This window comes from Trachurus japonicus, chromosome 23, assembly GCF_045865225.1.
Source record: "Trachurus japonicus isolate A0001 chromosome 23, Traja_1.0".
NCBI lineage: Eukaryota > Metazoa > Chordata > Actinopteri > Carangiformes > Carangidae > Trachurus > Trachurus japonicus.
The window spans coordinates 18851519-18875811 of NC_140929.1; the positions used below are offsets into that span (position 1 = coordinate 18851519).

The following is a 24293-nucleotide window of genomic DNA, read 5'->3' on the forward strand; positions in this document are numbered from 1 at the left end:
ACTGAAACTATAAACATAAACTACATGCCACAGCAAAAACTTTGTTTTGAATCTCCATGAGATGTGAATGACGCTTTAAATTTAACATAGCAACGACATTTAACACACACCGACATGAGTGTCCTACTATATGACCACGAGAGGATGGGGTACGGTGGTCGCTTCTATCTCCTGGCCGAGCGGAGAGGAGGCGGGAGGAGATCACTGGTGTGTTTACGTTATGGCGGAGCTGGACCTGAGGGGCCGGGCTGGACCGACGAACTCCGCCTTCCCGCAGGCTGCAGCCGGTACAAAACTCAACCTACCAGAAATGTATCACGGTCAGTATATTTTACTTGTCGTCGACGTTTAGTTTGACTGACTTCAGAGCCGGAGTTTCGGTCAAAAAATACACTTTACACCCACATGTGCCTGTTTTCCAGTCAGGCGGATCTTTGGGCAGCTAAACGACTTTTGACAACACAGCAGGGTCCTCGGTTTAGCGCCAGTTTAGATTTCCCTCCTGTGACGATAGTGTAAGAGCAGGACGACAACACAGGACAGTAATGTCTCATTTTCAGGCCGAATAACTAAAGGAATGCTACTTGGCTACGTGTAATGTAAGTGTATGCCAAATAAGCAGTTTGTTAGCAGCTCGGTCGTCGTTACAAAGTTCGTTAACGTTTCATTCGATAGGAAGGTATGTTTGATGTTTTATTATCACCATCTACAAGGACATAAATAATGCAATTAGTATTTCATTTTGATTTTCACTGAGCAGCAATTCAATGATATTAATCTCCTGTGATGTTGACATCATTGACTTGAATATGTGTTTCGTATGTTAAATGTCAGTTTAAATGGGCCTGAGGCCTGTGCTGCTGAAGTGATAATGGTGACTTCAGGTTTAAGTCTGGGTTTTCAGTCCAGGGTAATCACCATGGTAATTTGTGGTTGCTTGTATTTACATAATTGAGAAAGTACAGATAGTGTAAGGCAAGGCAAGGAGATACAAGTTTATTTGTATATCCATTTTTACAAACAGTTTGTCTCAAAGGGATTTACACAAGAAACCTCAGGGTGAGCAACAGAGGAGGGATCCCTCCCCCAGGACGGGCAGACGTGACAAAGATGTTGTGTACAGACAAGAAAACAGTTTACAACATGGAATATGGGAAAACATGGAAATGGAATAAATCAGTTAACAAGAGCTGTTACTAATGTAGAAAGCCTTACAATGAAACATAGTGTGAATTGACTAAGATTAAGCAACTTACCCAACATTTAGTATGAGGTCAATTGAGTTCTCCTTTCTTTTTTTAAAAGATAAAACATGCTTGGTCTTTTATCATGGTTAACCTTTTAACCATGTCTTTCAATCTTTTTCTGCTGTATTCATTAAGTTCAAGACAAGATCTTAATCAGTTCAGTGAAAGTCATTTGAACCGATAGAGTCTGGCTGTATGACTCTCCTTGATTAATCAATCATCCAACTTCTTTGCAGATCACTTGGAAATTTGAAATCAGCCTCACCATTAACCTCTAACATGGATGGCAAGTATCAGAAAATTATCAAATGCATAATTTTCTATAGCTTTGATCGCTTATTGATAATAATAACATAATATCTGCTCAGGTGATGACGATCTGGACATGCTGACGGCGCTGTTGGCTGAGAGCGAGGGTGTCAGAGAAGATCAGGGCAGTCAGGCTCAAACTGATGATTTGGATGGCCTGTTCGATGATGACAATGAGGAGGAAGAGTACAAAGAGGGCGTCGAAGAGGAGGAGGAGGAGGATGTGGACGACATTGAAAGCGAGGAGAAAGCCACCGACGGACAAGCCAGTGAGAAGCTGAACAAATCCCAGGAGGATCTACAAGGTTTGTACCACAGCGGTCTCTGGTTGATGTGCAGAGTCATTCAGTATTTCAGTCCAGGTCTGTGTTCATCACTGTAGCTTTGTGTCTGCAGAGGAGCTGAGGCAGATGCAGATGCAGATGCAGAGGTTGCAGCAGCAGCTGGAGGCGAATCAGAAGGTCTCCACCCCTTCATCCACCCCAGCCAGAACCTCAGGGAGCTCAGCTGGTCCCAAACCTGTGACCCCCAAACCGACACCTACCTCCAAACCGGCAGCCGCTGCACAGAAGACCAAGACACAAGCAGGTGAAGAGTTTGTTTCAAATCAACTTCCAAAAGATAAAGACACAGAGGGGACAGTGGTTTATTGTGCGCCTCTTTTCTTTTCCTCTGGCAGCAGCAGCATCTTCATCCGCTCCACTCAGAGGAGGAGGAGGAGGAGGAGGAGGAGGCGTGAAGATGCAGGAGTCCTCTGACTTCTCTGACCAGCTCAGTAACGCTGACTCCTTCAAATCCAAACCCAGAGTAGCTCACCGAGCCAAATCCAACCCATCCCCAGGTAAAAAAAAAAAAAAAAAAAACGTCCAGCAAACAAAAATAACTCTGCCATTGTAACCTGAAAACTGATGTGCAAACTACTGCATCCCTTCATCTGAGTGTCTTTTCTCCCCCACATCAGAGGACCGGGGGCCGCTGGTGGAGATAAAGGTGGGCAGCTCCTTCCAGCCCGTAGAGAGCAGCAGTAAAGTCTCCAATCCTCTACGTTCACCTCCGTCCTGGAACAGCAGACCTGCAGCGGCTGCATCAGCAGGGCAGCACAAAGCCTCTGCTGCTCCTCCTCCTCCTAAAGACGTAGCTGTTGAGAAATACTCAGGACTGCGCCTCAGGTCTGGACACGGATGTTAAGTGATCAAGTTTTTTTTTATACAAATGAAGGCCAGACGTATGAATCCAAGTTTCGTTGTTTGTTTTTTTCCATTTCAGAAAACCACGTGTTTCCTCCAGTGAGATGGACCGCAGGATGGCCGACCGCCGTCTGATCCGGCTGTCACAAGTGCCAGAGCGTTTGACTCGAGAGAAACTGGAGGACAGCGACTGGGTGACGTTTGCAGTGGTGATCAACAAGGCCACGCCACAGAGCAGCAACAGTGTAGGTCCATGGTCAAACCCCCGCACGTGGGCTTGAATGTGTTATTGTTTTGATTTTTCATGGTTTATTTATTGAAAGTTTTCTTCACATACATAATAAAAGAGGAAACAATTGAGGGAGATTGGTCCCAAAGTGATAATTAATTTAAAAATTCAAAACCAAAATTATAGCTGCTGCGCAGCAATGGGTCGGGTCCAGGCTACTTTTGGGCAAATTTAGGCAATTCTGAGCAACAAACAGGAGAATAGGAAGACAGGACAGTTAACCTTATAATGTTCAATTTGCATCAGTTGAGGATTGAACCCACAACCTCGGGAACCAAAGACCAAGTGGGAGTTCAACAGTGGCTTCACAAATTGAGTAAGCCATTCACTGTCGTGCAGGCAGATTTGAAACCACTGTAAAAAGAAAGATCAGTTTTTGAGGTAAAATAATGATATGTATTTGTTAAACATCTACTGTGACTCTAAGATGTTAGGAGCCTTCGCACATGGTCCAGTCCAAGCTATTTGGATTTTTAAATTTAGAGGCTTGCTGTGATGCCACCATTAGGACAATTGTCTTGTGTTTCATGTTGAGGACATCTGACATTTTGATCTGTCATCATCATCATCATCACCCTTGCTGGGTCTCAAACTCACAATCTCTGACACCAAGAACTAGCTCCTAACTCGCTGAGCTAATTGGCTGGTAGTGAGACCTGCTGTGTAGCTTCATTTATCCACTCAGGGAGTCAATGCCCGGGCAGCTGTTGTCAAGGCAGATTTCGAAAATGGTCAAAATGTCAGAAATTCTGTTATCTAAACAAAAATCTGATAATACATGGGATCTGGCATGGGGTTGGACATTTCTGTAAGGTTTGGTGAGTTTTCACCAGTGTTGAGACTAACGCCGTTAGAATAAACGCGATTACGTAACGCCGTTACATTCCTCTGTAATTTGTAATCTAATTAATTACTTTATCCAGCGTTACTAACGCCGTTTCCGTTACTAACATGACTTGTGTTGCCGTTACTAAAATCGGGGCCCCAGCGCGATCATGGTAAAAAAAAAAAAAAAGCCTGCAGCCAGCATGAGTTCTAGGCTATTGTTTTTTCTTTTCTTCCTTTCCTCCTCCTCACTTCATAAGCGGGCTGCAGAGTAGAGAGCACACTAGTACAACACGGTTTCGATAAATACCAAGGATAAGACAGGTCATGTTTTGCGGATATGGAACAAGGAAGTAACTGACTTGACGATGTATAGCTGCGTGACATCATTGACGAATCCTTGTAGGAGTTTATTTTACACACAAACCGACGTAGCTTCTGTGCGGCGCACACACACAACTTTCGACCGGTAAAACCAAAGTGATAGACAGAGAAGAAATGGCGAGTACAGAAGAGGAGGATAAAGTGGGAAAGTCGGCGTTTAGCAAGTGGAAATATAAACACTACTTCACCATCGTTGAGTTTTGTGCAAAGAAAGTACTTGAAGTAGGCTACTCACTGTATGTATAGAAGACAGTTGTCTGAACATGTAAGCCTTTTTGTTTCTTCTTTAATTTGCACTGTTTGCACTGAAACATAATATTTTCAGATGTGGGTCAGAGACTAAATACCTTTTGGGGTCCTTGACAGCCAGGTGAAAAGATTGAGCACCACTGACTTAGAACCATACTGTATGTGTTTAGAAAACAGTCAGGATTTAGTAGACATTTCTACTGTAGCTACATTTGATATCAGGTCTGAAAGGGATTGTTATGCCAGTTGCTGATGTGTCAGTTTCAATAAATATTATGTTGATGAGCAATAAATTGAATTATTGAAGTTCATATCCCCCCCCATGGCAAAGGATATTTGTTTAAGGTTAATTATCTCTCTATGCTGTTCTACTCTATGAAACTGGCGTGTGAAACATGCTTCTAAAAAGCCGAATTCTTTGACATATTACTTTAGTAACGCAAAAATTACTTTTCCTAGTAATTAGTTACTTTTATAATAGAGTAATTGAGTTACTAACTCAATTACTTTTTTAAGAAGTAATTTGTAATTGTAATTAGTTACTTTTTCAAAGTAATTTGCCCATCACTGGTTTTCACCCATGGGAAGTATGATTTCCTTGGAAGTAGAAAGAAGAAGATGACACTGGACCTTTGTGCAAAATTTAGTGAGCTTTCGCCCATGGTCCGGTCCAAGCTATTTGTTTTGTTTTTTTAATTTAGAGGCTTGCTGTGATGTCACCATGAGGACATCTGGCATTTTGATGTGTCATTATCATCATCACCCTTGCTGGGTCTTGAACCCACATCCCCTCGCACCACAAACCAGCGCTTAACTCAGTGAGCTAATTATCTGGAAGTGAGACATGGTGTGTGTCTTCTCAAATAGACTCAGGGAGTCAGGGTACGGGCAGCTGTTGTAGAGGCAGATTTCAAAAATGGTCAAAATGTCAGAAATTCTGTTATCTAAACAAAAATCTGTTAATACATAAATTGCATCCAGACAGCAAGACAGCTTGAGGACATCTGACATTTTGATCTGTCATCATCATCATCACCCTTGCTGGGTCTCAAACTCACAATCTCTGACACCAAGAACCAGCTCTTAACTCGCTGAGCTAATTAGCTGGTAGTGAGACCTGCTGTGTAGCTTCATTTATCGACTCAGGGAGTCAATGCCCGGGCAGCTGTTGTGATGAAATGGTCAAAATGTCAGAAATTCAGTTATCTAAACAAAAATCTGATAAACACATAAATTGCATCTTGACAGCATGGAAATGTTGGTGATTTGTTTTTAATGATACGTGTTTTGCTTCGTAAGAGAAAATGTGATGTTTTAAAATGTCACTCTCACATTGACTGCAGTTGTTCCCATGAGAGCAGAATTCAAAATGTTCTAGAAAATTCAGTTTTTGAGATAAAATTCTGATATTTGCTAAACTTCATCAACCATGAGTCCAGAATATTCTCAATTTTTTTCAGGAAGATTGAAAATGTATTTAGCAAGAATTTGATGGTATATGTTTACAGTACTGTTTACAGTCAAACGTTTTCATGCACTGTAGCCTCAATTTTTGCTTAATCAAAAATCCGAGAAACAAGTTTCATGGAGGACGGTCTGGAGATGCTCTGTAGCAAGTTTGGTGTCAATTGAGCAAAAATTGTGGGAGGAGATACATTTTAAAAGTTTTACAGTTATTGAAAAAAACAGAGTGATGGACTTCATAATTTGTAATGAGTTTAAGTGAACAAAAGCAGTATCTGGGCTACATTGTGGTGAAGAAGAAGAAGAAGAAGAAGAAGAAGAAGAAGAAGAAGAAGAAGAAGAAGAAGAAGAAGAAGAAGAAGAAGAAGAAGAAGAAGAAGAAGAAGAAGAAGAAGAAGAAGAAGAAGAAGAAGAAGAAGAAGAAGAAGAAGAAGAAGAAGAAGAAGAAGAAGAAGAAGAAGAAGAAGAAGAAGAAGAAGAAGAAGAAGAAGAAGAAGAAGAAGTCCTAGGAATACAATAGTGTCCGGGCAGCGCTAAAAACAGCAACAGGAGGAAAAAACAAACAAATAGAAATACAGCAATCATTATAGAGTGTCAGGGGATTGTAAGTCAAGGCTTTGCATATGTAAATGAAAGGGCTGCCATATTTCATTAAACCTATATATAGAACCTCTCATTAAATATCAAATCTTTTCCAGTTTTGAAAACATTAATACAACCATAATCCACAATAAATGTGAGGGTGAGTGTTCTAAATACAACGTATTATTATAACGTGCTTGTACGAGTGCTCAAAGATGCTTACATGTGCAAAATTAGAATACAGAACAATCTCCACCCAAAAAAAGAAATGAAATAAATAAGTTGTGTAACATTTTTTCTGAACACTCTGTCAGCAGTGAGATACCACATTTACCAGAACAGGAAAATACTGTGTATGTGCTGGAAATACATTGTACTGGCTCCTCCTTCACTGGCTTTCTCCTGACTGAGCTGCTTCTTCTCCACAGGGGAAAACCTTCAGCATCTGGAAGCTGAACGACCTCCACAACCTGGAAGTCTGTGTGTCTCTGCTGCTGTTTGGTGAAGTCCACAAAGAGCACTGGAAAACGGAGCCGGGCACCGTGATCGGACTCCTCAACCCAAACCCCATGAAGCAGAAGGACGGATATGACGGGGTGAGTGATGGTCACGTGACTCAGACATCAGGGACTCCTTATGGACCATTAACTGTCAGTGCCTCCTATCTGGCTGCACTGGTCTCAATCTACTGCAGGCAACACACTGACGACGCATTACTATGTCACACAACCCCACTCAAACAGTCTAACCATCCCTTTAAAGCCCTTAATGTAACCAACACTGAATGATTGACAGTTACATTTTCATTTTAAGGATCTCTGCTAAACAGCACAAACAACCTTCCTCAGCAGCAACACATATTATTTCATTTCAATGACAAACATAACAAAAACTACAATAATGACAATGACAATAAAATAGATAAATACACAATTTACATGAACATACAAACATACCAAACCCCCTCAGGTCGCCCCCCAAAAACTAAACCACTAAATTACACTGCAGAGACTAGATCTGCAGGCATGTAGGAATAATAACGTTCCGTTATTATCTCATAGCGTGGTGAATGTGCAGGTCACAACTTGTCCACCAGAGCGTTTTGGAGTTGTTGGATCGTGTATTTGATGAGTTTAATGAGGGAAACCAAGAAATCCCATTAGTCTCCGTAGCGTAGCTCTGAGCAGCTCGCGGCTCTGCTCTGCCGTTCTAAAAATAGCTTGCACCGACAATTAAAGGTAACAAACCTTCTCCTAAGACTATAGGGATTATGGCAGTGGGCCAGTTTGCCAAAATGTTGAACTGTCCCTTTAATGTTATTATTATTATAAACTGTATATCTCCACCTGCAGGTCAGCCTGACAGTGGACCACCCCCAGAAAGTGCTGCTGATGGGCGAAGCTCAGGACTACGGCACCTGCAAGGCCGCAAAGAAGAACGGGGAGCCGTGCTCTCAGATCGTCAACTTGGTGAGTCCGTCCTCTCAGCCTCCGTCCATGACGTCCACATCTGCTGCTGTCTTTCATTGCAGTACACTTTGTCTCCGTGTCTCTGTGTGTGTGTTTACAGTATGAGTGTCAGTACTGCCAGTATCACGTCAAGGCCCAGTATAAGAAGATGAGCTCCAAGAGGGCGGAGCTGCAGTCGACGTACTCGGGGAAAGCTCCCAACAAGCTGAAGGGGAAGGGCGGCGGCGGCAGTCTGAGAGAGCGGCTGTGTCAGGACGGCTTCTACTACGGCGGCGTTTCCTCCGCTGCCTGCACCGCCTCGCTGTGAGTGATGATGACGGATGATGTCGCTAAGATGTTTTCCATCATGTAGATAGTTAATACTAATTACTGTAGTCATTTTATTTATTTATCTATCTATTTACTTGTTTATTTGACAGGAACAGAGAAACTTTTCTATAAATATGCCAGATTTAACCCATTCATCTGTTGTCCCTGGCCAGGTCTTACGAAGGCTCCCCAAAAGGAAACAAAACAAAGATTTGTGAGGAAAACAAATATCTATGTATCTAGGAACACTGATCAACAGGCTACAATTCAATAAAATTGAGTAGCTATAGTATAACATTGTTAAAAAATGTTTAAAAAAAACAACTCCTGTGTAGAAACTGAAAGTCTGGCTTCCACACAAAAAAATGAATGGATATGTTTTTTTTTTTTATACAACCCGCCCTGAGAGCGACATGGCTTCTGTTTGGTGATTTTTGGATTAGCAGGGATGTGTGGGCAATGTGGTGGAGGCCACAGCCTCGGTCAGGATCACAGTATGTAACTGAGCAGAACTCTGAGACATTCACTACACAAATCTGTGTTTTATAGGACAGCCACCAAACCCAACAAACCCACACAGAAAACTCTGGACAAGCTGTTTGTGAAAGGCTCAGCTCAGCTGGTGGATCAGGCCAAGAAGCTCGGTGAGGAACACACACACATACACACAGAAACATGTTCACATTTACAGGTCAGATCAGGCAGATGGATAAAAGCATTCTGCACATAATCTTATCTTTATCCTTGTCTTATTGTCATTACTAAGAGATTTTTGCACTCAGCGTCTACTTTCTATACAGATCTTGGCGGTGACCATGAATATGAACCACTGGTGTGAAATTATGGCTAAAAGTGTTGAGGTCACAGTGACCTTTGCCCACACAAATCGAATCACTTCTGATCAGTTGTGGATTTGAGAGAATATAATATGATATAATATATGTACATCTCCTATTACACAAGTGTAATAGGAGATGTACAGTAAAGGGAACACTGAAGCATTTAAATCCATTCAATGATGGACAGTGTAAATGGCCATAATAGGTCTTCTTTAAGTTTTACAGCTGAAATACTGTCTATAAAAACAATTTTTGTACTTTGACCAAATTAATTACATGTTTTTAATTCTCTTTTTTTTTTTTTTTTTTTTTAAAGCTCTGCAGTCTGGTGAAGTTTCAGGTTGTACGAATGAATTCAAGGGCCTGATGTCAGTGCCGACACCCGGAGCTCTGCAGCTGAAGAAGCATTTAACCCAGAGTCACACAGGTGAAGCGCTGATCTGTACTCCCTGTTCTGTTGGCTCTCTGAGAGAGGTGTAGTACCTGCAGCCTGGGCTGATCCCAGTCCAGTTACAGCTTGTTGAACCTGTTTTCCATCCTCAGTGTCAAAGGCTCCGACCGGCGCTGCGGTTCAGTCCATCTCAGCCTCAGACCTGCTGAAGCAGCAGAAACAGAAGCAGAGGGAGCTCCTGGAGAACCGGCGACGCAGGGCGGACCAGATCCAGCAGAGGGTGCAGCAGAACTCAGGTCGACCCGGGTCGTCGTCCTCACCGGGCCAAGGAGGTCTGATGTCCCCCAGAGCAGCCTCCGAGGCCCCCAAGTCGGCCCGAAGCCCCACAGAGCTGCACGCCCCCACCCTGGGCCGAGGCTTCTCCAAGGATGAAGACATCCTCTTTTTTGAGAACGGCCCCCCTTCAGCCCCGCCTCCCTCTGCTCTCAGCCTATCAGCTGCCAAGATGGCCGCCCTGAGGAAGCTGAGAGCTAAAGGGGCGGCGCTGGAGAAAGAAGACCCCAACGCTGTGAAGAGGAAGAGGAGCAACGACTGTGAGATCAGCAACAGAGTGGAGAAGAACCTCACCTCACCCAAAGGTACACACACACAAAAATGATTTGTTTAATGGATTATTTATTCAGATACCCATTAGCCAAACTTCATTATAGGAGCAATGGCTATTCTTCCTGGGGTCCCTGTAGCGCCACATTTTGTAATAAATGTTCACCTCATGATGTAATAATGCCGCATTTTGTAATAATCTGACACAATTTGTAATAAAATTCTGTAACTCAATATTTAATAAATTTTGCCACATTTTGTAATAAGTTGTTACATAATGAACCGAATTATTTTAAAAAATGCGGGTGTTGCACTTTTTTAATGAAGAAAATGTAATAATTCAGTGCATTATGTAACAATACAAAATGCAGAAAAGTTAATTACATGTTGCATTTAAGAATTTTATCACAAAATTTGGCAGATTATTACATCATGAGGTGTTATTATTACATAATGCTGCGTTATGTGGCGCTACAGTCCCACACATACAATTACAAATATAGTAAAAAGAAAAACATACAGAGTAAAAACAACACGAGAAAACAAACTAAAAGCACACTACAATTATCAAGGTATTGAAAGAGTTAAACAGTTTAAAGATTTGCAAATACACAACACAATATTTAAGCTTATGAAAAAAACAACAACACAAAAACAAAAAACTAAAATAGAATGTACATAAACATAAAAAAACACAGTTTGACTTTCACCAACAAATGTGACATTTCTGTGCTGGAGTTTGATTGGTTGATTCTTCTCCATGGTAAATGGTAAAATGGTAAATGGTCTGTATTTATATAGCGCTTTACTATACCTGAACGATACCCAAAGCGCTTTACAGTACATCACATTCACCCATTCACACACACATTCACACACTGATGGCGGAAGCTGCCATGCAAGGCGCTAACCACGACCCATCCATGACATGACTTAACTCACTGCAGGTGACGGTGACGAGGACGAGGAGCCAGCACAGAAGAAGAAGCGAGATCAGCTCAGCTACATTCAGTCGGAGGAGTTCCAGAAGATCCTCAACGCCAAATCTCGTCATGGGGCGGCGCTACAGGCCGTAAGAGCAGCAGCAACACGCGTCTAATCAAACATGATTTGTATGAAGCGTGTGTGTGTGTGTGTGTGTGTGTGTGTGTGTGTAGTGTGTATTAAAGAAACTTGTACGTGGCTCTTCCAGGCCGAGTACCAGCTGCAGGAGCGCTACTTTGACCCTCTAGTGAAGAAGGAGCAGATGGAGGAGAAGATGAAGGGCATCAGGGAGATGAAGTGTCGTGCCGTCACCTGCAGGAAGGTACTGAGTCATGTCATGGAACATGTCAACCTTAATCTAGTGCAGTCACAATTAACATGTTCATTTTTGTGATAAATTCAATTTTTTTTAAAGATATTTTTTGGGTATTTCTGCCTTTAATTGACAGGGTTAATGCACTTAAAAAATGATGTTTCATTATCACTATAACAATCACATCATCCTCTGACTGGGTCATAAAAGTAACCTGTTTTTTCCCACACTCCTTTGCTTCCAGTGCAGTTACACCTACTTCAAACCAGCCGACCGCTGTGTGGACGAGAAGCATGACCTGCGCTGGCACGACGCCGTCAAACGTTTCTTCAAGTGTCCGTGTGGACAGAGAGCCATCGCTCTGGACCGACTGCCACACCAGCACTGCAGGTGTGTTCTTCTCCGTCCTTTCACAGAGTCTGTGGTGGATTTGGAGTTGTCATGGAAACTTTGATGGGATGTGGGAGGTTTATCTCAGCCAGAATGATGATGATGACCATGTTTTTCTGTTTCAGTAACTGCGGTCTGTTTAAATGGGAACGTGATGGGATGCTAAAGGTAAAATTTTGGTTTGAAAAGAAGGAAAACGAAAGTTGAGTTTTATTGTGGTGAGAGGAAACAGAGCTGACACTGTCGACCTTTCATTTCAGGAAAAAGTGGGGCCAAAGATCGCTGGAGAGCTTCTCCAGCCTCGAGGAGAGGAGCACGGCAAGTTCCTCAACAGCATGAAGTCATAGCACCTTCATCCCTGACTCTAATGATGTATTTAGTTTCTTGTCTGTCTTGTGTCTTTTATGGATTCCATTTTTAAAGTCGGATGTTGATTATGGAGATTTAAATATCTGTGATTGATGATTAAAGTCATAACTTTTGCAACATTTTAGTGTGTGATGTTTCATTTTTCCTTTTCAGTTCACAAAAGTTGAGCACAGATTCTGGTGCAGCTCAGTGGGAGGTCTCAGTGTTTAATGACATTACATAGTAGAATTTCCTTGTGATGTGATGTGTCTGGTTTGTATAAAGATAGGAAGTAGGATTGTGGAGGAGGTGGCTGGATGAGCAGTGATTAAGCTGAAGGAAAACAGTTAAATAGTAAAGGAGCCAGCTGAGGTGGTTTGGGCATCTGATAAGGACCGGGCACGTCCAACTGGGAGGAGACCTCAAGGCAGAACCAGAACCTGCTGGAGGGACTGTATATATGTCCCTCCTGGCCTGGGAACACCTCATGATTCCCCCAGGATGAGCCGAAAAGCGTCGCCAGGGAGAGGGACGTCTGGAACCGTCGACTGAACCTGCTGCCGCCGCGACCAAACCCTGGACCGGCAGAAGAGGACAGCGGATGGATAAAACTGAATCGAGAAGTAGTCCAAAGTAGTTTCACATTATGTCTGTGGTCTGAATGAGAAAGGTTCAGTAGGTGCATTTTTATCATTTCATTATTATTGTCATGGGTATAGAAAAGCCGAGGTAAATGTATTTCTACAAGACATGATCATACACAAGATATTCAATGTGCTTAACAAATGAAAACAATATAAAAAACAGACAGGTAGGTTAATCAAAACAGCACAATAAGGAAACAGTATAAATCTTTTCATTTCATTAGAAATGGCAGCGAAGAATGGAGCAGTTTTCGTTTCTTTTTATAACAACTTGAGCTGCAGATCGTCTCAAAAACCAGCAAACACTCAGCCTGAATGTAATGCATAATAGTCAGTGATTCAGATTGATTTCTTCCTTCTTCCTGTGGGTCACACAGTCTCATCTGTGCTTCAGAGTTTGCTGAATCAGCAAGACCGATTTCACAAGAGACACAACAGATACAAACAGACTCACTTAGGGATCAGGTTCTGTTTGAATGCCTCTTCTTGTAACTGTGAGTCTTTGTTTTCTTGTTGATCTCTGCTTTAAAGCTTTCAGTGATGTGGAAATACCAATGGAAATAAGGTCTCTTCTATTCTATCATAACCACAGACTCTCCTGTCTGGGTTGTTGAAAGATATTCAAAGACGGGACTTGCTTATGTAACAAAGTGTTTTTCTTATTATGCTAATATGTAGCCACTGTATTTCTGCATGTGAAGAGCTACTCATAGTGACTGAACCAGTGTGCGTATGAGGACACACACATCCTCCAGCACGTGTTGTCTCCATATGTCGGCCCCATCTTGGCCGAGGCCAGGTGGCACCGGCTCAAGTTTCCGAGGCCGTCCACACGTCCTCAGACAGGAGAGATCTGGGGTGGAATCACAGTGTTAAAGATAAAATAAGCTTTGTGGATGTGACACTGTGATCAGTAAGTATAGGGTGCCATGCCACATGGTCCTGAGGGTTTCAGTCGTGCTCATTATCCCTGCTGCAGTTTTCCCTCCTCTGTCTCTGTTTTGCCCGGTTTTGGGTCTAATACACTCTGGAATGTGGGATTCATTTCAGCCTGACGACTTTTGCAGCTCACCTCATCTTCCTCTTCTTCTTCTTTTTTTATTTTTATTTTTTATCCCTCCTCCCTTTACATACTCCAAATACCAGACAGAGCAAGATCCAGTTAAAACACACCAGACTCTGGAAGTCAGGAAGAACTCTTTATTTATCAACTTAAAGAAATTTAAGACTACAAATATAAAACTACAACCCACCCACCCCCCATCACCCTGTGATAAACACTAAAAACATTTACTGTATATAAGAGGTTGATCTACTGCTGCAAATCCATCAGATTGGCATAAAAACATGGCAGGCCTTTAATATGCATAAAAATACAAGCATGCAAAACATATTGCTTCCATTTAAAATGACATGATTTAGCTTACAATACAAAAAGTGCACTAGAATACACTTTACAGATTGACATGGAGAAACATTTTTTACGTTGTATAAAGACAAGCAGAAGAAAAAAAACAACAACTTGTCCAGTAGATTGAAGTAGGATAAATTTGGTGATCAGCACCGGCTCCCGACACGTCAGGAATGGCCTTGGATACAGGTGATGGCAACGTCACTGAGGCGCTGTGGCCCCCGGGGCCTCCACATGACGGAGCCCGCTCAGTGGAACCAGTGGTAGCGAGGATAGAGGCCGTCGTAGTGATACTCTCGCAGCTGCTCGTTGGTCTCCCTCGATCTCTCAGTGACCTCTGTGGGTTCAAACGGTTCAGTTAAAGCTGCACAAAGCCAGCTTCCTGAAGCCCTCATTCCCATTTCACAAATTAAATGTTATATTCTTATATTCAATAATTAATAGTTCTAATTTAGCATTGTTTGCAGCTACTGTCCTAAAACCACAAAGATAGTTATCCAATCAGATCACTTTTTAACAGAACATCACAGGGACCCTTCCAATTTGTAGACAGCAGACTATGGAAAACAAATATTCCCAAAGCCCCTAACATCAATCTGCAACAAATCTTAATCCAAATTATTAGTAGGTGAAGCATTTCCTGAAGAAAATGCTTGTGAATGCTGAAAGCTGAACGCCATTGCTGAAGCAATGCTGAATTAGCTGAAGAAACTGCTGAAGCAATGTTGAAAAATACTGTTGGTAAAGCTGAAACGTATAACTTGTAAGCTGAGAGATGAATGCCAGTTGGAATATTAAAAAGGTAGAAGAAAATGTAAAAGTTCTGCATGTTTAAGTGTAACAGTTAAAGAGTTTGAAGAGTTTAAATCTGTAGCTAACCTGACAGTAAAGAAAACTTATGAACCAGTGCTAACATAGCTGAAACAAGGGCTAAGAATTGATTAAAACGTAGGACAGGTAAGAAGGAGGCTGATTTTGTATGAAATGGTTGGAAATTGCTTGAATTGTTGTTTAGCCTACTCAAATATATAAATATATATAAACTGACAGCTTGAAAACATTGTTAAACAAATATTAATAAAGAAGAAGCAATATCTGAAGAGGAAAAGTAGAACTTGTAAGCAGGACGCTGAATGACACAAGGGGGTCAGAGTGGGAAATGTATCTGTGAAAACAGACTTACAACACAAGAACTCATTTTCATGATGGAAGAAGTTAAGAAAAGCTGACAGTCTCTAAAGGACAATAAAATATTCACATCCTGGAATACTTGAAAAAAAATCCCTGGGTTTTTCTTATGTGTGGACTCTTATGGTCTGAAAAAAATGACCCTTTCAAAGGTCTGGAGTCACCACTAATTTGTACCAAAATATTGACCAAAGTTTAAACATTTATAGGCCTATCTTCATATGTGTTGCCACACTGATTTGCCTGAGCTTTAAGTTGGTTGCTACGACCTGGACTCAGCCCCCCGGGTGTATTTTTCTGATCCTAAAGTTGAAAAAAAAAAAGAACATCACTCAATCTGAGAGGGAACAGGAAGTTTCCTTCTGTCTTTTTTTTTTAAACATAGATTTACACTGAATTGAGTCTCAGACATACAGTAAAGTGTGACCACTATCAGTTCCATGTGGTTCATGTCAACCTCAACAGTCTCATTTAGACACAGTCAGCAAATGGCCTGGGAATGAAATGCCTAAAGAAACCAGGGCTGGGCTACTGACATGTATTTTATGTCATCCAGCATTGGACAGGTGTTGTGAGAGGGATTTTCCAACACAGTCACATGACACCCAACATGCATTTTAATCAGCCACTGTGGCAATATGTTTATGATGATGTGTTTAATTGGGGTCATAATAATGTAATGTAATAATGTAATATGACAGAATAATGTATCTAATAATGCAACTCAGTCATTGAATTTTATCTGATATTAAATTCAATAATGCATTTTTGTTCTGAAATGGACTAAGTGCAAAAACCCATAGCTGTGAAGAATAAGAGTTTGACATTTATACTGTTATGGAAGATGCCCAATGAGCTAAACCAAGCATGTTCCCCAAGCTGGAGGAGATCTTTTTGTTTTCAGATAATCAGTCATCGAATCGCCGAAAAAAACCACTGTTTATCTGACATAAAAGCCAGTTGAATCTTTATGGTTTAGCAGTTCTTAGTTTAGAAACTGTCACTACAGCCATATCACAGAGGACAGACGACCGCAGCGAAGGCTGTCAACTTAGGGTCAACCACAAATGAACACTTTGGATTGGTGTGGAGTCCCAGGCCCGTGGAGAGGTTTGATTTAAGATCCAAACTAAAGCTCTGGCCTCTCTGGCCTCTATGGATGTTCTTTTACGAGCCTTTTCTTTCTGCATTTGAGTAAATCTCAGATTTTTTTATGCAAGAATCCACTCAGACTAGTCCTCAAAACACAATACAAAAGCTTGGCCTCTATTTGTGTGTTGGAGCGAAGTGAATGTTAAATGTTGGTAAAGATGGTTATGGAGGAAATGATGATGGAAGGTTATTTCACCATTATAGCAAATTGTTTCTACTTTTATTCCCTCTTGGAACTAAAAGCGGCTGCAGGTTTTTACCATCACGATCCTCCTCGACGTAGTTCTCGTACTCGTTCCTCTGTTCCTCATTGTACTCCCTCCTCCGCTCGCTGGCTGCGATCTTCACTCTCTGCTCAGCTGTGGAGAGAACAGGACAGGGACTTCAGCTGTAAACACCCACTCACGGTGCTGATAGAAGAAGCAGAGGTGGTGACTGCTGTTTCCTCCTGGAACAACCTGATGCATCGTCTGCTGTGGGATTGTTAGACATGTTAGTGGCATTGAGCTGGAGGCAATGCTGTGCTAGAGCTTAACAGGGCTAAGCATCATTAACCACTGGATCAAGTCTTTCATTTAAACGTTTTGTTTTCAGTTTTAGTTTTAATTTTGTTTATTTTAGTTTTTAACCCTGGTTTGATCATTTTATTTTGTCTCAATGTTAGGTTTAGTTTGTTGTAATTAGCTGTAAAATGATTTAGGCCTATTTGTCAGGAGCCAGATAGTTACGTATTCTACTGTGTATACCTATCAGCATGGACAGTGTAATTTAAAGATTTCTTTCTTTTTTTTGTGGGTGGGGGGGGGGGGGGTTACCTTTAATTGATAGGCCAGTATAGACAGGAAATAGGGAGGCAGAGAGAGGGGGAATGACAAGCAGCAAAGGGCACACAGGGGATTTGAACCGGGGCCGGCTGCAATGAGGACTATAGCCTACAGTATGTATATGGGGCGCCTGCTCAACCCACTGAGCTTAACAACGCTCTACAGTTTACTATATAGTTACTGTGACACGCGCCCATAACACTCTAATTGATATACCAGTTAAATCAATAAATTGAGTTCACCTTCCAAACTTCCTATTGTGACCATTGATTGGTGCATCAATGTGGCAAGGTGTGAAGTTTAAGTTTAAGTTTAATTTATTTATATAGCACCTTAAAATCAAAGAGCATTTGCACCAAAGTGCTTCACAGTCAACAGGCCACATAGGCATAAACCAACATCAATACAATGCAACAACATCAATACAATGCAACAATATCACACACTTCAAGAAGAGATAAAAATTATTAAATCCCAGCGTTATCGAAAAAACTGATTAAGTGCTAATTAAAAGCCAAAACATAGAAATGGGTCTTAAGGAGCTTCTTGAAAGCCTCAACAGAGTCAGCTTTTCTACAGTAATGGCTTGAATGAAGCAACAATCATCCTGATCAGCTGTGGGTAATGCTGCATGATGGACAGGTATGCAGCAGCATGCATGATGGATGCACTGGAGCTGAAGTCAGAAAGGACTGTAATCATCCATCAAGCTCAGGGACTATAATCATGATGAACCGAGAGCTGTGGTCTTTGGTCTGTGCTGGATCCAGCATCAGACAAACCAACCTGATGGAACCACCAATCACTCTGGGGTTTCTGACAAACCCCAGAGCTGTTACCAACGTGGATAAGCCAACAGATATGTTTTATATGAACACATTTGCTTGTCTGTCCAAAGTCACTCCTGGGGGATAATAGCATTAATTTAATTGTAGGATACTGCAGCCTCCCTGATTTTAATATTACCTGCAGTTTGGAGAGGATCAAGTTACCTTACCACCGACTGTGGGAGAACAAGCTGGCATCAAAATTCAAATCTGCTGCATCACTGCAGAGCAGTGTTGTGAATAAAACACAAACAGGTGCTGAGTATGATGGCATATCTTCTTGGTAAGTAATAAAACTATATATTTTGCTTAGTAATTCTAATTATTCTAATTTGATAATTATACACCACATCACCCAGAACACTGTGACGGTTGAATCTTTATGGTTCAGCAGTTCTTAGTTTAGCAACTGTCACTGCAGCCACAGGAATTAAACAGAAGATTACACCAAGATGAAAATACACAGAGACAACCCAGAATACCGAATGAACTATTCTGAGCTCCACAGCCTAAGGACATCACATCAGATAATGAATAGAATGATACACCAATACTTATTTCATTATCCTTATGCCTACAAGGCAGTACTATAACATGATGGATATTTTTGGATGATCATCAACTGTTGCCCATGAAGTTGGATTAAAATATATATTTGTTTTACCTCTTCTCATGAAATGATTTAGACAATGTGATTTATTCTTGATAGGCCTAGATAAAGTTTAGCATATCTTCTCAAAACTTTATTGATCATTCTTTTCCAAACACATCACTGTGAAAATTAAACCACAACTAACCTTTATAATAGGAATAAAAAGAGGAATGTGTCTGAAAACAAGATTATTCCAAATTTATGGGGAACCGTATGTTAAACTTTACAGAATAAATGTAAATATAAATGTAAATGTACTTTATTTATACAGCCCTTTACAACAATCCTTTCGGTGTACCAAAGTGCTTTACATAGTGTAATAATAAAAAAGAAAGAAGCAGAAATAAAAACAATTTAAAAACCATAAAAACAGTGAAAGCAATAAAATACAGCAAAGTCAAATAAGTTAAAATAAAATAAAATAAGATAAAAGTGCCATCGCGCTACTGGGTATTAAAAGTCATCCTAAATAAATAGGTTTTTAGCCTGGATTTAAAAAGGCCCGGGTCAGAGATGAGACGCATCTCGGTGGGGAGCTTGTTCCAGAGCCTGGGAGCAGCAACAGAAAAGGCTCGGTCACCCCAGTGTTTATATTTTGATCTGGGCACTTGATTGTTGATTCGTTGACCTCAAAGCTCTACCAGGATCTCGGATGGTTTAAAGCTCGGATAAATACAATGGGGCAAGGCCGTTAAGAGCTTTAAAAACAAACATAAGTTTAAAATCAATTCTAAAAAGGACAGGAAGCCAGTGAAGGGAGTTAAGAACAGGGTTAATGTGCACACGTCTGAGTGTTGGTTAAAAGACGGGCCGCGGCATTTTGCACGAGTTGAAGGCGACTGAGGGAGGACTGAGAGACGCCAACATAAAGTGCTTATGCCCACCCAATAAGTGGATTACAGAGTGACATTTAATTCTCTTTTCTTTTCTTTTGTGTGTATGTGTGTGAGTGTGACTGCATGCGGGTGTTTGATAAAGGTGGGCATCTTTGGGTTTGTGATAATGATAATTTGTCACATGTGTTATTTATTCCTTGTGCCTTGGCCCCTCTCAAAAAGCTTTTTAATACAATTACAAAACCTAATGTATCTTACACTTGGTTTTTAAACTGATACGTGAATAAAAATAAACTAAATGAAATGAAATCCCACTGAAAAAAAACGGGGATCTAGGAACTCCTTTGGCTCCTTTTGGTTCTGTCCAGGTGATAGTTTCATGGTACGAGGCTGTTACTGTATTGATAAACCAGAACACCCATCGTCTTCACGATGAACATTGCTCCTATACCAACCTTTAGTAAGAGGTTGAATAAGAACCCGCTGTTTACACAGTGTTGCAGAATATCTTCATGAGCATCTAGCGACTCCTCCGAGGTGTTGAAAACAAATAAATGTGGCTAACCGCGCACCACTACCTGTAACATATTGGATAATCGTGTAAACACCTAACCCTCCCCGCCTGCTCCGTACAGGTACAAAAACAAACATCCAGCCAGGTACAGAGCAGCTTCTGTATATCAGACTTCACTGCTCTGTCTGTGATTCACCTTCACTTTAACTTGGGTCACTGTGGGCTCGTAAGTGGAGGGATGACATCACCACATCTCATATAAACACACACACACCTGCATCTATGCAGACTTACTTTCCCTCCAAATAGACAGAGGATTTGTAACTTTGCCGGACTCATCACTTTTCTTCTAAGAGAAGAAAAAAATTGAAAGTTTTTCACACACACGCACAAACCCAACCCAATCAGATTCTCATGAACTAGACAGGGACATAATCAACTTTTTTCCTCCTGGAATGTGGATCTGTTTTTTTAGAGCCAGGACCCTGTTTGGAGCTCTGATGGGTGGGCAGGGTGACATGGCCCACAGCCCGTCTTTGGAGACCTGCTCCGGTTGCACACATGTGCTCCTCCGCTGGATTTTCCAGTAGGAAATAGAGAATTTTTAAAAAGACAACTTCAGTGAAACTATGGAAATCATTGCTCCAGCAAGTTTGGCCACTTTTGGTTTTTTTTTATCGCAAATACGAGTGCATGGATCTGTTTTCAGTTACTGAGATATTCATTTAGAAATACAATCTGATGATACTTTCTAATGTGTTTGCAAGTTTTTGTCTTGGGACTTGTGTTTGTTCTTTTTGGTTGAAGGTGTGTTGAGGATGTGGACCATACTGATGGCTGGATGAGGCACAATGAGCTTATTGTGCTGAGAGACTGAGAGGGAGAGCCTGCTCCATACTATCCTGTGACTCCTTCTGCAGCCTCCAGCTCCTGCGTGTGTGTGTGTGTGTGTGTCTGCTACTACTACTGTATAGAACAACACCTGCTGGAGTTTCCACTGCTCTGCCTCTGTTTCTCTCTCTTGAACTTTCACAGCTCACAGTCAAAACCTCAGACTATATCATCTCCAGAATCCAACTACAAACCAGTAAACCAACACCAGCACTCTCCCACAAGCTCAAACACACACACAAGATTGTATGGCAGCCCAAACGGGACATATTTCAGCCTGCCCGCAGATTGGCCATATCACCCACTCGGGCAAATCAACCACATGTGACATCAAACATAAATAAATACAGCTGTCCACCCCCATCCACCAACCACAGACCAAACTCTGCACCTTGGCCATCAGGTGTAAACTTGCTTGTAAAGTATTTTCCCTCATTCCCTCACAGTCCATCTTCCAGCTGTTGCAGCAGCTGGACCTTCCCAGCAGCATTTATCAGCTTTCGAAAGGAAAAGTGGCAGAAAAACTCACCGACAAGCTCGTAGTATCGGGTCGAGCGGCGAGTGCGGCGCTTGAAGAAGTTAGAGGCGTCGGACTCGGGCATGAACACCTGTCGTGCTGGACCTAAGGGTCAAAGGTCAGGAGTTCAAGGTCATAATACGGAGGATGAGAAGCAAAGCTGGTGAGATGAGTGCTGGACAGGTGTCACCTTTAGGGTCAGCTGCTTTTGAGTCATCCTGGATTACTGCGCTTTCCACCACACTGGAAACTGAGGGCGAAAGAGAGAAACTTTTTTTTTCTGCACTGCACTCAGTCTATAGAATCAATAGTTACTTTAAAGGTTACAGGTACCACAAACAACAACCTCAAGGTGAAACTAGATGTCAAATAATCAGCAAATTCATCAGGAGTCATCCTCAGGGAATCATAAATATCTGCAAGAAATTGTATTTCAATGCATCCAACGGTTGTTTGGAGCTTGAGTTTAAAAGTCAGACTTCATCTATGACAAAAAAATGCATGAAAATGAAAATACAGATGAGGTCAGTGCAGCAGGAAAACTTCAGTCTTCTCTGGTATAGCTATAGAAGAGTGAGCCTGAGTTGTTCCTTTATGATTTGTAAATGTGGCAGAAAGGAGCAGGGTTAAAATAGTGCCAACTGCCAACCATAATTATCCATAATGATTGAAAATGGCAGGACGTGAGGCCATCGTCAAATTTCACTTAATTCACCGTGAAGTAAACAAGTACAGACCACACTGCATCAGCATCATCACTGAAGTAATCCCATAGTGGACCTGCTTTAGAGCTTTTACAAATCACCCTCATGGGAAAATGATTCACAAACCTGCTGAAAATGAAATGTAAAAATGACTGTGGGATTAACAAAGGAAGAGTTTAAAACGTGCAGGCAGCCTGTCAAATATTCCAGGTTATATTATAAAACAACAGGGATCAATGCTTTCCAAAGCTCTCTTGCTAATCTCCCCCAAGGATGTAAAATCCAAAAGCACCCTCCCTCCCTCCCCCCATCTTTTCCCCACCCACACATTATACTCACAGGTGAGGATGAGGAGGGTGGTGAGAAAGGAGAGGACAAAGGCTTGAGTCCAGGACATCTTGAGAGACCAAGGCAACAACTGTATTGGACCAAACAGCAACACCTCAACTCAACTGAGAGAGGAGCAAGAAATAAGGGAGGGAAGGGAGTGGGAGGAGAGAGAGAGAGGGGTAGAAAGGGGAGGGAAGCTGCTGGAATTTCAATTCCCAAAGAGACGAGATGATGATGATGAAGAAGAAGAAAGCAAGGAGCAAAAGGAGGAGTGATGGGGTGGAGTGAATTTAAAGAAGAGGGCAATGGAAGGGAAACCAGGGTTTAGTAGCAGATGAGGGGAGAGAGCTCTGGGCCAAGCATCAACACTGAAGTGACAGAGACTGCAGTTCCTCTAATGGCCACCAGAGGGTTTGGTCTCAGCTGATCTGCTCTGTCATGACTTAAACAGTTTAACTCATCTGTTTGCATCTTATTTAGACCTAAAGCTCTGTATAATTGAAGGCATGGCCTCTTTGAGTGACAGCTGACTGTATGCAATGAAGTCTCAGTTCTAGAGAAGGTGCACTTGTCTTCTTAATCCATTTTTTATCAGCTCTGAGCTAATAATAATTTTGAATATCTAAGGGCTAAGGGGCGGAGTCAGGTACTGTGCTGCCAAGATGGCGCCAGTGGAGCAGCTCACTCTGAGCTTCAAACCCGCTCTTCAGAAAGCTGCAGGTGTCATCACAGAGGATGCACGGCTGAAATGGTGCCATTACAAAAAGATTTGGGATTTTTTTTTTTTTTTTAATAAAATTTGTTGGCAAGATCATTGAAAACATATTACATTAGTGAGCTTTTTTCACTCTATGCCACCATAAAAATAAAAGTTAAAAACATCTTTAAAGAGACAGCAAATTAGATTAATTAAAACCCAGTAAATGTTCATAGGACTTTCATCGTGGGTTAAGATGCAGTCTGACTGAATCATCTGCATGAAATCCTGCTTCTGTTTCTAATTCTCCGAGACCTAAGGGAGTCAGACTCAGGATGGAATAAAACCTGGGGAAACAGAGGCTGCCTGCTGCTGCTGTAAGTCATTAAGTAGTCACACCAGCTGACTGGGCCACAGGCTGCAGCTTCCTCTCAGCTTCTCAGCTTTTAAAGAGAGAGGAGCAAAAAGCCTCATCTGTGAAGGGTCAGTGTTGGATGAGGAAGTTTGTATAAGATTTTACAAATCATTGAAAGTCAGTGGCCCACCTGTACCTGTATATAGGTTGCAGTTTCGGTTGTTTGTGTTCGTGTGTGTGTGTGTGTGTGTGTGTTTCTATTGCATCACAGGTGAAATTTGAGTTCACTGGCCAAAGCTCATTTAAATCGAACTGGAATGAGGTCAGGTAAATAGGTCAGTTTACAATGTTAAGATTTCAAATCTGCCACAGCAAAAAAGACTTACAATAGAACTAATAATGTTGACTAATTGATAGTTCAGTTAAGTGATAGTTCAGTTCATTTAAATTCAATTTATGATTGTAGCCACCACTGGGCTCAGTGCTCAGGAGTTACCGTGGCCTGCACAGACCATGTAGCAGCAGACACGATGTATTGCATTTTTATATTGATAATTCCCATTTTATCA

At 41.6% G+C, this 24293-nt stretch overlaps 2 protein-coding genes across 4 annotated transcripts; one reads left to right on the forward strand and one right to left on the reverse strand.

Moving 5' to 3' along the window:
* Window positions 1-246: 246 nt before the first annotated feature.
* mcm10 (minichromosome maintenance 10 replication initiation factor) lies at window positions 247-12322 on the forward strand. 3 transcript variants are annotated; one of them, XM_085769426.1, is made up of 18 exons: window positions 247-320; window positions 1484-1533; window positions 1616-1861; window positions 1953-2144; window positions 2236-2397; window positions 2518-2725; window positions 2823-2988; window positions 6965-7132; window positions 7889-8005; window positions 8106-8308; window positions 8864-8958; window positions 9470-9580; window positions 9697-10182; window positions 11095-11219; window positions 11340-11453; window positions 11689-11834; window positions 11960-12002; window positions 12095-12322. In XM_085769426.1, the coding sequence occupies exons 2-18, from the start codon at window positions 1527-1529 to the stop codon at window positions 12179-12181; spliced, it is 2676 nt and encodes an 891-aa protein (XP_085625552.1). In that variant the 5' UTR covers window positions 247-320; window positions 1484-1526; the 3' UTR covers window positions 12182-12322. The 3 variants fall into 3 exon arrangements, with proteins under 3 accessions (XP_085625552.1, XP_085625553.1, XP_085625551.1); XM_085769427.1 differs by lacking the exon at window positions 247-320 and adding an exon at window positions 408-679 and having other exon boundaries at window positions 2239-2397; XM_085769425.1 differs by lacking the exon at window positions 247-320 and adding an exon at window positions 409-679.
* A 1838-nt stretch (window positions 12323-14160) lies between these two features.
* Window positions 14161-22899, reverse strand: ucmaa (upper zone of growth plate and cartilage matrix associated a). Its single transcript, XM_085768970.1, has 5 exons — window positions 22682-22899; window positions 21829-21888; window positions 21651-21743; window positions 16838-16936; window positions 14161-14574 (listed from the first exon to the last, which is right to left on the reverse strand). Exons 1-5 carry the CDS (start codon window positions 22737-22739, stop codon window positions 14486-14488), a joined length of 399 nt encoding a protein of 132 aa, XP_085625096.1. The 5' UTR covers window positions 22740-22899; the 3' UTR covers window positions 14161-14485.
* Between the last annotated feature and the right edge of the window lie 1394 nt (window positions 22900-24293).